The 15,916-nt window shown below is 38.9% G+C and overlaps 1 protein-coding gene across 3 annotated transcripts in view; it reads left to right on the plus strand.

Moving 5' to 3' along the window:
- The window catches only part of il1rapl1b (interleukin 1 receptor accessory protein-like 1b), a 1,291,549-nt gene that overhangs the window by 899,451 nt on the left and 376,182 nt on the right, over window positions 1-15,916 (plus strand). For all 3 annotated transcript variants that reach the window (XM_059650336.1, XM_048541139.1, XM_048541142.1), the window contains one exon: window positions 5,415-5,489. In XM_059650336.1, coding sequence (XP_059506319.1) covers window positions 5,415-5,489 — 75 coding nt within the window. The remainder of the gene's footprint in view (window positions 1-5,414; window positions 5,490-15,916) is intronic.

Below are 15,916 nucleotides of genomic sequence, written 5' to 3' on the forward strand. Positions count from 1 at the left end.
CTGTACAGGCTCCATCCCCGCCCCTTTAACTTGTCTGTCTCCTCTCCACCTATCTTCTCGTCTATCCATCTTCGATCCGCCTCCCCTTCTCTCCCTATTTATTTCCAAACCCTCTCCTCCTCCCCATTTTCTGATGAAGGGTCTAGGCCCAAAACATCAGCTTTTGTGCTCCTAAGATGCTGCTTGGCCGACTGTGTTCATCTGAGGAGTTGTAACCAATGTGGAGATAGTTGAACATGTCTTGGTGCAAGATTTTGGGAATCAAAATTTGTTTTCCCTTAAAAATGATGTTTCTTTATCCATCTAAAAGGACCAAAGTTGCTCGGGAATCTGCTTAATATGATCAAGCCTCCCGGTAACGGTGGCACATTTCAGCTCATGTAGCAGGTTGTTGTCAGATGTGGCACGTTAAATTTGTTCCACATGGTTTGATTGTTTTATCTATAATCCATGGCACCACAGCAGACCTGTTTGCTACCTCCTGCATCGATATGAAGTGAAGACCTGTATGATGAGTTCCTTGGCAAAGCAATAATGACTGATTTATTTGTTTTAACATCATAGAAGGTTTTTGGTATACATCCAGAAAAGCCATATTGACAAATAAGACTAACAATGTCAGTATGTGGAATCTGTACCCATGATGGGTAGTGAGTTTGTCATGTGTGAACTTCAGCATACTGTGCCATTTGTCTGTATAGATTTCAATGTGAACATGTAACAAGACAATGTTAGCACTCACACCTGTGTCATATCTGTGATAAATTATCTTGATTGTAGCAAATGAATTAGCTTCTGAAGCTAATATGGTGTGTCTGGTTGATTACGTATATTTTTAGTTCGGATCTTAAGGCTGCATTGTTCAAGATATTTCCTGAACTTAATCCCTATATTAGCAATTCAAGGGTATAACCTTTGTAACATCACTTGTATCGAACATTAAATGAACACTTTATATATCTGGCCATTGAGCTTTATTCTGCATCTTGGGCTGTTCTATTAGATTATCTGCACATCTTTGCCTAGCACTCCTTATTGACATGCAGCTTGCATGTATCATGAAATATTGAACACTGCTTCAGTAAATGGGAGAAACCACACCTTGAGCATGACTTGGGAGGTTTATTGCTTTAGTTTGGTATTTTTATTATTGTTCCAAAGTCAAGATGCTGAAAGTGCTGCTTTCCTGGAACAGTCGCTTCAGATTTTTGTTCATCTTCTAATAGTATGTCATTTAGTGCTGTGTAAGATTGTTTTGTGTTTTGGAATGGCTCGATTGGTGGAGAGGCTCTTGCCAATTCCATGAATTTTTAAGCTAGTTTTCTTCCCTGAAGACAGATTCTGCAGCGTTGTGCCAATATATGCAAAGAAAAAGGATCAACTGTTTCACTCAGTTACTGATTGTAGGATATAAACATATCCTTTTCCCAATCTATCACCATTCAGATGATCTGCCTTCCTGTCTTTGCAACCAAAATGGATAACCTCACATTTATTCATATTATGCTTCATCTGCTGTGCAGTTGCCTGATCACCCAATTTGTCCAAATCAGACTGAAATACCTCTGCATCCTCCTCACAGCTCACCATCCAACCCAAGCTTTGTCATCTTGAAGGTATTATGTTTACTTCTCTTGACTAAATCATTATTATACATTGTGAATAGCTGGGATTGAAACACTAATCCCTGTTTTATTCCACCAGTCACTGCCTACCACTTGGGGAAAAAAAAGCCTTTTTATTTCCTGTCTGCCAACAGTCAGTACACTATTCCTAATCCCATGAGTTTTAATTTTATATGCCAACCTCTTTTGTGGGACCTCATCGAAAGCCGTCTGAGCCTTTCAGAGAATCACAATCACTGGCTTATCAAATCTATGAGTTACATCCTTGAAAAATTCCAGTTGTTTTATGAAACGTGACTTCCCTTTCCTTACATCCGGGCTGGCATCTAATGTTGACGCTGTTTTCCAAATAACAAAGTGTGAAGCTGGATGAACACAGCATGCCAAACAGCATCTCAGGAGCACAAAAGCTGACGTTTCGGGCCTAGACCCTTCATCAGAGAGGGTCTAGGCCCGAAACGTCAGCTTTTGTGCTCCTGAGATGCTGCTTGGCCTGCTGCGTTCATCCAGCTTCACATTTTATTATCTTGGAATCTCCAGCATCTGCAGTTCCCATTATCTCTCACACTTTGTTATCTTGGATTTGCCAGCATCTGCAGTTCCCATTATCACTGTTTCCCAAATGTTCTGTTATTAAATCTTTTATAATGGGTGATAGACTTTCCATACTGCTGATATTAGTCTAACCAGTCTGTAATTCCATCGTTTGATAATTGGAACTGCAGATGCTGGAGAATCCGAGATAACAAAGTGTGGAGCTGGATGAACACAGCGGGCCAAGTAGCGTCTTACGAGCTTTTGTGCTCCTAAGATGCTGCTTGGCCTGCTGTGTTCATCCAGCTCACACTTTGTTATCTGTAATTCCATCATTTCTGTCTACCCACTTTGTAAAATACTGAGATTAAATTAGACACCCTTCAATCTAAAGGAACTGCGAGGGTCATGGTCCTTAATAACACTGGGATGTAGATTATTGGGCTCTTTAATTATCAGCCTTTAATCTCATCAATTTCCCCAACACCATTTCCTTCAGTTCCTCCTTCTGACTAGACACTGTGTTCCCTGTGTTGCAGATTAGGCAAAGAAATCTGCATAGCTATTGTTTCAAGTACAGGTCTCTCTCCTGCTTCTGTGACACCATAACTTCACAGAAATAACGATACATATCACAGAAATACACTCAAATAATTGTACAATTGATCAATACAGAAATAACCCAAATTTGATAACACTCAGATCCAATTAAGAAAAGGTTTGTTCGCAATAAATAACTCAATGAAATTATGAATCTATTGACTATTTCATGATATTGAAACACTCCAACAAAGGGATTTCACTAGGCAAAATATCCATGATGGGAGTAGCATTTTGTCATCTGCTCACATACAGAGCAGATGGCACCATGATGAGCCCAGTAAAATATTTCAGTTAATGTTCATTTAAATGTACACATACTGTAAATTATGGGTGCAACAGATTTGCTGAAGCAACATTGAAAACCTTGATTTCCAAGACTCCTCAAAACTCACATTGTTGCCAATGGCCAAAGAGAAAAGCAACATTCAATTATCCATATAGTGCAGAAGCAAGCCACTCAGCCCATCACGTCTATGCTGACCCTCTGAAGAATTGCCCTCTGAACCACCATATCCCTGTAACCCTGCATTTGCATGGCTAGTCCACCTAACTTACACATCTTTAGATTGTGGGCAGAAACTGGAGCACGTGGAGGAAATGCACACAGCTACAGTTTCATTTGTTTGCATAGGAGGAAGGAACATTGGCTTTAAAATGCAAATATCTCTTTATTTCAACATTAGTATAGTAAGAGCTTAATTATTTGATTATTTATTTTCAGAAAATGACTGCTGGAATATTCAGAGATCAATCCTGTAGAAGCTGAGAATTATTCAAAATCGAGGGACAGGCTTTTCTTAAGGAAGCATGTTGGGGTTTGAGGACCAAGGCAGGTAGTCCAAATGGGGCTATGATACAGATGAGTCATAATTGGATAGGATGGTAGAAGTTACTCGAAAGGCTGAATGATTGCATTGGCTCCCAGAAATGTCACAGAGACAGCATTGATTAATGTGCATCATCTTGTTGCTTCCAAATTTGATGGGTGAACATACTCTTGAACAGCCTCCCACATGTTGACCCTTGTAATCTTGAGGCCATTCAAAATTCTGTTGCTGTGCCCTAACTTGCACCAAATGGTAATCCCCCAACACCTCGGTGCTCACGATGCTGTACTGCATCTCATTCAAATGTCTTGATTGCAAAGTTCTCATCCTTGTTTTCAAATCCTCCATGATCTTGCCTTTCTTTTTATTTCGATAATCTTCTCCAGTCCCTCAACCTCAGAAATATCAACACTTGGCAGATTCTATGCTCTTGAACAACCCCAATTTTAATCTTTCTAACAATGGGACCGTGCTGCTTGCTAGCTGGGTCCCAACTTCCTATATTCCTTCCACAAACTTCTCTGCCTCCCTGGCTGGTTTGGTTCTCTAAGGAGCACTTCTAAAACCTGCCTCCTTAACCAAGCTCTTCATTATCTGCCCAAGTATCTCCTGTATGGCTTGATGTCATATTTTGTTTTCTAATGCTTCTGCAAAGGGCTTTGAGACATTATTGCAATAAAGATGCTGTATAAATCTGAGCTTTAATTGTTGTGTTAAGTCACCACTGACTGAAACCATTATCTTTAAGATATCCCATATGAATCTGGATTTTGCAGTGAGAGTCATTTACAGTCCAGGAGGAGGTGATTCACCCCATCAAGTCTACCCTCGCTCCCAAATGATCAATCTAGTCAGTTCCACTCCATGACTTGGTCCCTGTAACCCTGCAAGTTTAATTCTTTCCTTTACATGGACATCTTGTTTCTTTTTGGTGTGACTGATTGTTTCCACATTCACCAACCACATGGGCAGTGAGTAAGACCCTGCAAGCTTTGGCTTAAAATTGCATCTGCTAATTCTTGAATAATCAGCTAATGGGATGAGTTTTTCTTCATCAACTGTTGGTAAACCTTTAATAATCTTGTATATCTAAAGAGGTTTCTTCTAAAAAAAATGTCATCTTTGTGCAGCTAGGTACATAAGGCTAGCCTGCCCACCTACCAGAGAACTTCCTATTGTCACATAGTGCACATTATTGAATTGTACCATTTTCACTCCACTCCTGTTAATGTCATGTGTATAAATATATATATATATTATATAGATATATATATTTATTCTAATGTTTACCTGATCCCTCTCCCAATTTCCCTATGTAACTTTTTGATATCTTTACCACTCTAAATACTACTTCTGCATTGTGCCAATGATATAATTTCAAAATTTCATTCAGCTAAAGGATTTTTTAAAGCATTTTTTATTGATCCTCTCATCCCAAATTGAATTTTTAACTGCCCCTGCCTTGTTACTTTCAATCCACTTTCACTGTTCAATTTAGCCCTTTTGGAATAGCACTGGTGGTATTTTAATATATGGGAAAAGCATATCTTTTATGCAGTTGTTCTGTCCATTTGAAAGTAAACTGAGGATTTTTTAATACTTCATAGCTTCTGATCAGTTTCAAATATCAGTCTCTTTAGCTGTGCTGATATAACACTAGTTTACTAGTTTAAATCATTGGTTTAACCACATACACTACATTTTTTGTGTGTATATTGTATGTGTGAGCTGAGTCAGATATATTTGGAGTTATTGCAATTTCTTGTGAATCATTTGCAAATGCTTTGTTCCAAGGCATTAAATGTGTGAATATTTTCTGTTGCAGCTCCAATGACAGATAAACCACCCAAGTTCCTTTATCCTTTAGAAAACAGGTTAAACCCTGTGGAGGCGCAGCTTGGTAAGTCAAAATGTTTTCCTGCTTTGACTAAAGTAACCTGAGATTTCTGAGAGGCTCAGCAATTATACAATGAATTGCTGCAAGCCCCTTAATGGGAAAGTTTCTTTGTGATAGCCTGCATCAATTTGTTTCATGTATGTAGGTCACAGCAGCCACTAATGATGATCAGACAAAAGACTGCTTAAGTTTGAGCAGATTTCTGCAGCAACAGCAGAATCAAAAATACATGCTATGATGATATTGAGTTATTCCACAATTTTCTAGAATTACTCTCTGAATATATACTTGCACTTTTATATGAGTGATATAAGATTAATCAGTGGCCTTACAATGCAGAATATGGACCCTTAGTGACAATGCCACAAGACAACGGCTCATTAATTCTATCGCCATTTCATGTCTTTTTTATTGTAATTCATGTCAGCCAGCTTTATCTTATTTGTCTGCTATTTATTAAATATGCTGTAACACTGGCATTAAAATGGTTAAGATTGCTTGTTAGAGATACAAAGTGAATCCTTGTCCCTGTATTAAATGTTGCATTTGAACTAGGTTTCCATACCCGGACTCCTCTCTAAAACTTGAATTGGTGGAGTCATGATTGGAATTAAATTCCTTTTCTTCACTGTGATTCTATATATTTCTGCCTTTTCACAGTTTCTAAAACATAGTGCTGATGGCTGTACACCGGTCATGTTACTGTTGTGTTGCTGAACATGGGGTGTAATATTGAATTACTGTTTATAATTAATGACAATGCTTCTTTAATTAATCAGGGTTTGCAAGAAATTCAGCTCCCTGATTTTTCTGGTTTCATTAACTTACTTATAGCAATGTATAAAGGACCCTAATTCTAATTTGTTGCAACCTTTTTTAAGATCTTTCTGGCCCCACTTGCTTTTTAAGTGTAGCTCTGTGATTTCTCATAAACTAACATGAAGTGCTTTGTGATTACCTTGAGATAAAATGAAGTTTAGATTTTGATCTCAGTCAGTTGCTAACCTGGGTTAAAGTTGGAGGAATTTTGATTCCAAGCTGTGGTAAATCCAGGGTAAAAAAAAAGTGTTTTAAGGGGAGACTGTGTTGAACCAGGGATAAAATGTTATTATGTATCATTGCCAAGACTGCAGCTCACCATATCTAGTTGCTATCATACTTCAATTTCAGATTGTGGTGAACACTGGTTAGATGACGTTATTTACTTATTAAACCACAAATATGCCCTAATTTTAAAAAGTTGCTGTAATTCATTTTACTGCAGTGATGCAAACAGTAATAGGCACCATATTGAATTAATGAACATGTGAGTGACTTGGATTTTCAATGTTTTATGTATTACATTTACCAAATGGCAAAGTTTAATTGGTTACTAGTATAAAAACTGGCATATTATTAAAAGCTGATTTTATTTTGCCTGTGTCAATTTGAAAAATGATTTACATTTGAAGGAGTTTTACTTTCACTTTGTTCGATATGGCCAGACATTTGTCCCTTTCCTGGGCAACAGTATAATCTCAGCAGGAATGGCAGTAAGCACTTGGCCAACATTTAATGTTTCACACTCTGTTGCACAGTGACAGGTAGTGCCACAAATGCATTGCTAACTCACACCAATCCACAATGTTGTCAGATTCACTGAGAAGGAACAATAGCTTGCAGCATTACTAAGCTGAAGAGACTATTCATTTTCATGTCAGTGCACAAATCCTAAATACTTGTTTTATTATGTATTTCTCAAAACGGGCCAGTGGCAGCTGCATTACTGGAACTGTATTTTTGTTTTATTATAGTTATAGAGCAAAATCTTTGTTAGTTTGAAGTACCCACCGCAAAATGCATCCTGCATTGGCAATTATGATAAAATGAAGCCTTAGGTTTCTTATCAATCTCAATTACAGAAATATGCATTGAAAGTTGAACTGTTATCCCAGCAGTTCTCAGTAGCACATTGTTAAAGTCTTTGTATTAGCCTTTGTTTGGCTTGATAAATATTTATGCTGAGAAAGTACAAATGAATGTCACAGTTGGCACAAAACCACATTAATTATTAACACAAAATGCACTTTTGTGATAGTACCTTGTGGCAAGGAACAAAACAGAAAAGAAAAAAGAAAAACACATAAAAGGGAAGATCAAAAGCATATTCCCTGTTTAGTAGGTTGTTCTTTAATAATAGAAATTAAATAAATATGAATCCTGGATGATAGCATTGTAGATGCTGGCACTGACTTTCATAATAGGATTATTCTCTCTCAGGCAATAGTTCATACGCCTAGTTAAAGATGTTTGCCAACAGCACATTAAGTGATTGCTTTGTTTACATTCATTTTTTTTCTGTGATTCCACGATGGTGATTTTTACTTCCAAACAGTCACCCAGTAGAATACCTGAGCCATCTACTTGATCCCTGTTGTGTGAGGCTCAGTCTATTTCAGGGCCAGACCATGTAGCATACTTAGTTGTAATACAAGCCCTGGCTGAACATCATGTGGCAGCTGACCATGTCAGTGCCAGTGCAATGAGTGGAGGCAGAAAGTTCATTAAGAGATCCACAATTCTATGCCAAAGTGCCAGTTATAATGTGTAGTCTTAATGGGAAGCAATATATTAATTCGCAAAGGGCAAAATGCATGCATTCCGAAAACAAGAGACCTAAAAATTAATGGAAATGTTAACTGGAGAATTAATTTTTTAACAGGAAAGCAGGAGTGTGGGGTGAGGTTAGAATTCACATGTTTCTAAGATTTATTGAAAGAAATGCAGAACCAAGTCAAAAGAATTATCCCTACAACTTTCACTGGGCCTCTCAGAACTTCACATGTTAGGCTAAAATTTCTACATACTACATTTTGCAAATATTAGCACAGAAGCTGTGACTGATTGAAGAGGGAGGAAAGGTCAATAAATCCTGAATAGGAATAATTGTTTGAGTTTGCCACTCTGATAGGGAACTTCACACAGTAGGGGAACATATTAGAAATTCGAATTGTACCTTGAACATGTTGAATTATTCATATGAACATTCAGAAAGACCATTTTCCATATACTTCCAAATTTCCTGCTAGGCACTGTCCACAGGAAGGCCTCTCAAGGTGAAACCATAATGTTGAAACTTACCCTGTCATGTAAAATTTGTTTTTTTTCAGTTCAGCTTTGATGTTAGGATGTTCTAAACTGCTTTCTTGAAAGTGTATATTAGAATATACTTATATTGTCTATGAGCCATGTGGTGCTTTATAATGGTGAAATTGAATGTCTTTTGTTTAATTGCATCAATGGTTTTGGACAAAAGTTTAATAAATATTCAGTTCTTAAAAGCAAGTTTGCCTCTAATTCTGATTTTATGGCCATTTTATTATAAGTCGTCCATGTGTCTTAATAAGGAATTGTGGTGAACTAGATTTTAATATACTGCATATGTTTAAGGGATTGAACTGACACAAAACGTCAATTTGCATGGTGAAGTCCTGTACGCAATGGTCATCTGAAATCGGGCCAATGCCACATAGGGCCAAGTCCAATGTTGCCTAGGCTGGGATATGTTACAACAGTTGTGGCAGTAGCATTATGCTAGTGACAAGTGACAAACATATTTCATAGCTCTGATCTGAAATTAGTCAAAGGTATTCAGAGCTTACAGATTGCAATCTTTCACTGGTTTGCAAAGTCCCTTTAAGAGTCTGCTGTTGTATCCTATTTATCTTAATGTAGAGCCAGGAGAAGCAGGATTGTTGTGCTGGTTTGCCAGCAATTTTGCTAGTTTTTGCTCCATCCTATTCATTTCTCCAACCCTACCTCAGGCATTAGAGTCATAGAGATGTGCAGCATGGAAAGTAATTTTGGGTCCAGTTCAGAGCTGCATTAAAACTGCCCACAGATCAGTGAGATCCACAGTGATTATCTGACCACCTCTTCAGAAGGGTATTGGAGTCAAACACCTCGTCTCAAGACTGGAAACTCATTTCTTCTCCATAAAACTCCATTTGCAATCAACAGATATCTTTGGAGTATCTTTGGAATGCTTAAAATCAAAAAGGATCTGTCATTTCTAATGGAAACCAGATTAGAGGCAGGATATGATAACATGAAGGTAATGGATGATCCTATGCCTGGATACCAGCTTTGTATTGTTATTATCCCTCAAAATTGAGATACTGTCAAGCACTCTTTTGTCACATACTTAGCAATATTCAACTTGAGTTTGTTCTGTTCTATAAAAGTTGAAAGATTTTTGTCTTCAATTTATTTTGTTTTTAACTTATAAAATCATAGCTCTATATTTACAATTTATGAATCGAACAAAGTAGTATAGGTCTATATTCAGGGTGTTGTTGAATGCAACTTTGCCAATTTGTATTAATACATGCTGTTTTCTCTTCAATTGTCACTCTTGCTGTTCCCCATCAAGTAGACAAGCGCATTTCTAGAGGATAACATGGGCAAATCAATTCCTTAGCATTCCCACTCATTAAATGCTTTTGCTGTCAAATTGCAAAAATGTAGCAGAAAAGTATGTCCAATTACAGTTGTACCCCTTGTGCTTCAGATGTGATATTCCTCTTAATAGGTTCCTAACTCTACAGAAAAGGCAATCAATCTTGACAAAGGTCAAGTGTGTGATTTAGCAAATAGCCGTGTTGAGTAAACAGATGTTAAAGTCACTGTCATTCTACCTAGAACCAATAGATATTTTCTAACTTTTGCCAAGTTTTATTGACATCTGCAGTTACCTCCAATTATTCTAGAGACAACAGCCACATTTTGAGTCTCCAGTTGGTATATGGTGATGCATTATTAACATATAACGTGTGTTTTATGTTATGTGTAATTACATAAAAAATATTTAGAGAGTAACATTGAAATGCAGGTTTATTAATAACAAAAATAAAGAGAAAATAACTGATTTCTAACATTTTTGTTCATCTATAAAGCAACAACCAATGTTTTGATTACTGGGCATTGTTCATCCTCTGAAAGTATCTGTACTCTATGATGTTGATTAAATTTTACTTTCGTGGGCAATGTCTGAATGGAGAACAGACTCTTCCTTGTTTGACTATTTCTAGAAAAACAAAATGAAGTTAGAACATAGTTATTAGAACCTGGCACTGAAGGGTCTAGGCCCGAAACGTCAGCTTTTGTGCTCCTGAGATGCTGCTTGGCCTGCTGTGTTCATCCAGCCTCTCATTTTATTATCTTGGAATTCTCCAGCATCTGCAGTTCCCATTATCACTGCAATTACTGTTGTTTGCTGACACAGGGAATGTGTAATCATTTCAAAGGAAATTGGGTACCAATTCATAAAGAAAGTATATTCTGGGTGAAAGGAGGGAACATGGCCTGAAGTAAATAGTCCCATCCAAGTGCAAACACAAACTTATGGTACGTCTTGCTATGTTACCATTTTCATTGATAAAATAAAAAACTCTGATTTTAACTCCTGAATGCCTAATGTGGCTGAGGATGCAATAGTTGGGTTGACCTTTTTACACAATTCTCACTTCCCTTGTGTTTCCCATCATTTAAGCAGAGAAGGCTATAATCCAGACAGGAGAGGGTCTCATTGATATTCAAATAATAAGATTTCATGTAATTTAGACATTAACTGTATTTTAATTTACTAACGGCTGTGTTGGTGCTTGACACTTGAAAAATCAGTGGCCCAGCAAAAGACTAAAACAATCAGATACATTTTAAAGATTTTTCTGTGGTTCAGAAGGCATTCTCCCGCAAACCTCTAGAAATGAAACTTGAGACTCCAAGCTTCTCTTTCCTATGCCAGTTACCTGCTCCTGACAGCTGTTTCAATGAATTCCCAACTAAGGTCACCCTGCCCAACTATAGTCCACAGCTGAGATGCTATTGAAATCAATGGGAATCAAATCTAATATATTCAAATCAGAATTGGAATGACCAGGCCTCAATCTGGCAAGCTAAAGTGAACCTGATGCCCTGTCACCTGCATCCTCATCCCTCAACCGCAGTTTGAATTGGCATTCATAATTTAATGCAATAGCAACCCCAAATGCATATTGGGCATAAAATCTGTCAGGGACCCCAGGAAGAAAACAGGTTGCTTGAAAATAATTCCTACTCCCCACAACAATAGTTTCCAAATTATAATTAAATCATTTTAGAAAACTGTACAGTATTAAATTATTGATAATAAAATGTGAGGCTGGATGAATACAGCAGGCCCAGCAGCATCTCAGGAGCACAAAAGCTGACGTTTCGGGCCGAGACCCTTCATCAGAGAGGGGTTGGGGTGAGGGTTCTGGAATAAATAGGGAGAGAGGGGGAGGCGGACCGGAAATGGAGAGAAAAGAAGATAGGTGGGGAGGTAGGGAGGGGATAGGTCAATCCAGGGAATACTGACAGGTCAAGGAGGTGGGATGAGATTAGTAGGTAGGAGATGGAGGTGCGGCTTGGGGTGGGAGGAAGGGATGGGTGAGAGGAAGAACAGGTTAGGGACGCAGAGACAGGTTGGACTGGTTTTGGGATGCAGTGGGTGGAGGGGAGGAGCTGGGCTGGTTGTGTGGTGCAGTGGGGGGAGGGGACGAACTGGGCTGGTTTTGGGATGCGGTGGGGGAAGGGGAGATTTTGAAGCTGGTGAAGTCCACATTGATGCCATTGGGCTGCAGGGTTCTCAAGCGGAATATGAGTTGCTGTTCCTGCAACCTTCGGGTGGCATCATTGTGGCACTGCAGGAGGCCCATGATGGACATGTCATCTAAAGAATGGGAGGGAGAGTGGAAATGGTTTGCGACTGGGAGGTGCAGTTGCTTGTTGCGAACCGAGCGGAGGTGTTCTGCAAAGCGGTCCCCAAGCTTCCACTTGGTTTCCCCAATGTAGAGGAAGCCACACCGGGTACAATGGATGCAGTATACCACATTGGCAGATGTGCAGGTGAACGTCTGCTTAATATGGAAAGTCATCTTGGGGCCTGGGATAGGTGTGAGGGAGGAGGTGTGGGGGCAAGTGTAGCATTTCCTGCAGTTGCAGGGGAAGGTGCCGGGTGTGGTGGGGTTGGAGGGCAGTGTGGAGCGAACAAGGCAGTCATGGAGAGAGTGGTCTCTCCGGAAAGCAGACAAGGGTGGGGATGGAAAAATGTCTTGGGTGGTGGGGTCGGATTGTAGATGGCGGAAGTGTCGGAGGATTAAATTATTGCAAGGTTTTGATGATAGAATCAACATCTGGTACTGCTTAATTAAAATAAATTAATTGTATACATCATTTATATATTCCTTGGTTTATTGCATCTTTTCATCCACATTCATATCTTACTGCGATACTGAATTAAAATAATGTAATTATCTACAACAGTTTCCTGACTGTAATGCTGTAATAAAGCTCGTGTTTCTCTTTTTCATGTCTATAGTATAATTGATGGTTCATTTTCTGGACACATCTTCAGTTTCCATTCCTTGTCTGTACCAAATTTAACAGATGTTAGTTCATTTGCCAATACTGGCACTGAACTTTCAAGGAATGGGAAGTGAGAGAGTTTTGAACTGTTTTAATTATTTATGTGTCTGAACCCACACATTTCCACTATTTCCAGTGTATCCTGACTTAAAAAATATATTTTCAGTTTTTGTTGGTGATTGACCTGGCAGTTGTTGACTTTGAAATTTAATTGTCACTGTTTTGGCTGTTGCTAATCAATTGAATATGTATTTGTTATTTTCTGTTTTCATTTATATTGCCTACAATTTCACCTATTTTGTTTCATTGGTAATCTTAGAAATGTGGGCTTTCTATGTTTCTGAAAATTTGACTGGAACACCTTTCCTGTTGGGGTCTTAGTTGGGGCGGAATTCGTTAGGCACATTTTGGAGGGTTTCTTGAAACAATATGGGAATAGTCCAACTAGGGAAGGGGCCATACTAGACGTTGTATTGGGAAATGAGCCTGGCCAGGTGACCAAAGTTTCATTGAGGGAGAATTTTGGAAACAGTAACCGTAATTCCATAAGCTACAAGATACTTACGATAAGGATAAGACTGGTCCACGGATAAATGTGTTAAATTGGTGGAAGGCTAATTACAACAGTATTAATCAGGAACTGGAGAACTGGACTGGCTATTTGAAAGTTAATCCATATATATAATGTGGAAGTATTTTAAAATCCAGATGATCAGATTTTGGGACCAGCATATTCATCTGAGGTTGAAAGATAAGGATAGCAAGAGTTATGAATCCTGGATGACAAAAGATATTATAAATGTAGAAAAAGGAGGCATATGTAAGGTTTAGGAAACTAAAATCAAACAAGGCCTTTGAGGAATTTAAAGGAATCAAGAAAGAATTAAACAAGAATGAGGAGGGCTAAAAGGGGCCATCAATTGTCTTTGGCAGGAAGAATTAGGGTCAATCTCAAGGCATTTTACATGTGTATTAAGAGCAAGAGGGCAGCTAGGGAAAGGGTAGGTCCACTCAAGCACAAAGGATTTAAGCATGGAGCCAGAGAATATTAGTGAGGTTCTTCATGAGTATGTCACATTGGTATTCACCAAGGAGAAGGAAATGGCTGATTGTAAGCTTTGGGAGGAATATATTGATGTTCTGGGACATGTCAATATTGGAAAGAAGGAGGAGTTGCTTTCTTGAAAACATTCAGGTAGGAAAGTCCCCAGGGTCTCATAGGGTCTATCCAAGGATACTGAGGGGGGGACAAGGGATGAGATCTTTATATCCTGTTTGGCACAGGCAAGGTCTTTGGAGACTGGAGAATAGCTACTGTTGCTCCTTGATTTGAGAAGGGCAACAGGGACAATCCAGTAAATTATCAGTCACTGGGCCTTACATCAGTGGTAGGGAAATTATTGAAGAAGATTCTTAGGGGCAGGATTTACTCACATTTGAAATAGCATGTGGATTAACAAAATTCATCATGACTTTGTGCAGGGGAGGTCACATCTCACAAACTTAATTGAATTTTTTTTCAAGGAGTGATGAAGATGATTGATGAGGGTAGTGTAATGGATCTTAGCTACATGGACTTTACTAAAGCATTTGACAAGGCCCCTCGTGGTGGGTTGATCAGGAAGATTAAACAACATGGGATCCATGATTAGCTGTAAGTTGGATACAAAATTGGCTTCATGATAGAAGACAAGGGGTAGTTGTGGAGGGCTTTGTAACTAGAGATATTCCACAAGGCTCACTGCTGGAACTTTTGTTGATCTGGGAGGTCAAATGCAAAAGGAATGTATGAAGTAAATGGCAGGACCCTTAGGAGTATGGAAAACAGGGATCTGGGAGTGCAAGTCCATAGCTCCTTGGAAGTGGCAAAAGAAGTAAATAAGGTGCTAAAGAAGGCATTTGGGATGGTTGCCTTCAGTGGTTGAGACAGAGTGTAAACGTTGGTGAGTCACGTTGCAGTTGTATAAAACTTTAGTCAGTCCACATTAAGAGTGTTATGCACAGTTCAGGTCACCACACTATATGAAGGATATGGAGGCTTTGAAGAGGGTGCAACATCTCTACTTCCTCGGAAGGCTAAGGGAGTTTAGCATGTCCACGAGGACTCTGATCAATTTTTATAGATGCAGCATAAAAAGCATCCTGTCTGGATGCATCACAGCATGGTGTGGCAACTGCTGTTCCCAAGATCGCAAGAAACAACAAAGAGTTGTGAATACAAACCAGTCCATCACATAAATCAGCCTTCCATTCATTGACTCCAACTACACTTCCCGTTGCCTCAGAAAAGCAGTCACCATAATCAAAGACCCCACCCACCCTGCTTATATGGTCTTCCACCCTCTTCAGTCGGGCAAAAGTCATAGAAGTTTTAATACAAATAGGAACAGATTCAAGAACAGCATCTTCCCTGCTGTTATCAGACTTTTGAATGGACCTCTCAAATGTTAATCTTTCTCTCTGCAGCTGCAACACTGTATTCTGCACTCTGTTCTGCTAGCCGGATGCACTTTGCATGGTAAAATTTGCCTGTATTGCACATAGAACAAAACTTTTCAATGTATCTCAGTCCATGTCACAATAATTAATCAAAAGACTTTGCATATATTGGAGCATGTTAGCCATAAAGAGAGTTGCACAAAATTGGATTGTCTCACTTGAATGTGGGAAGCTGAAGAGTTTCCTGATACAGATATATAAAATTATGAGAGGCATGGATAGGGTGGATGGTCAGAATCTCTTCTCCCCACAATTGAAATGTCATATTTCAGGGACATAGGTTTAAATGGAGGGGAGAAAAGTTTAAGGGAGATGTGTTAAACAAATTTTATGCATAGAGGGTGGTAGGTGCCTGAAATGTGTTGCCGGGGAATTGGTAGATGAACATAGAACATAGAACATTACAGCACAGTACAGGCCCTTCGGCCCTCGATGTTGTGCCAACCTGTCATACCGATCTCAAGACCATCTAACCTACACTATTCCATGTACGTCCATATGCT

This window comes from Stegostoma tigrinum, chromosome 12 (genome assembly GCF_030684315.1).
Source record: "Stegostoma tigrinum isolate sSteTig4 chromosome 12, sSteTig4.hap1, whole genome shotgun sequence".
NCBI lineage: Eukaryota > Metazoa > Chordata > Chondrichthyes > Orectolobiformes > Stegostomatidae > Stegostoma > Stegostoma tigrinum.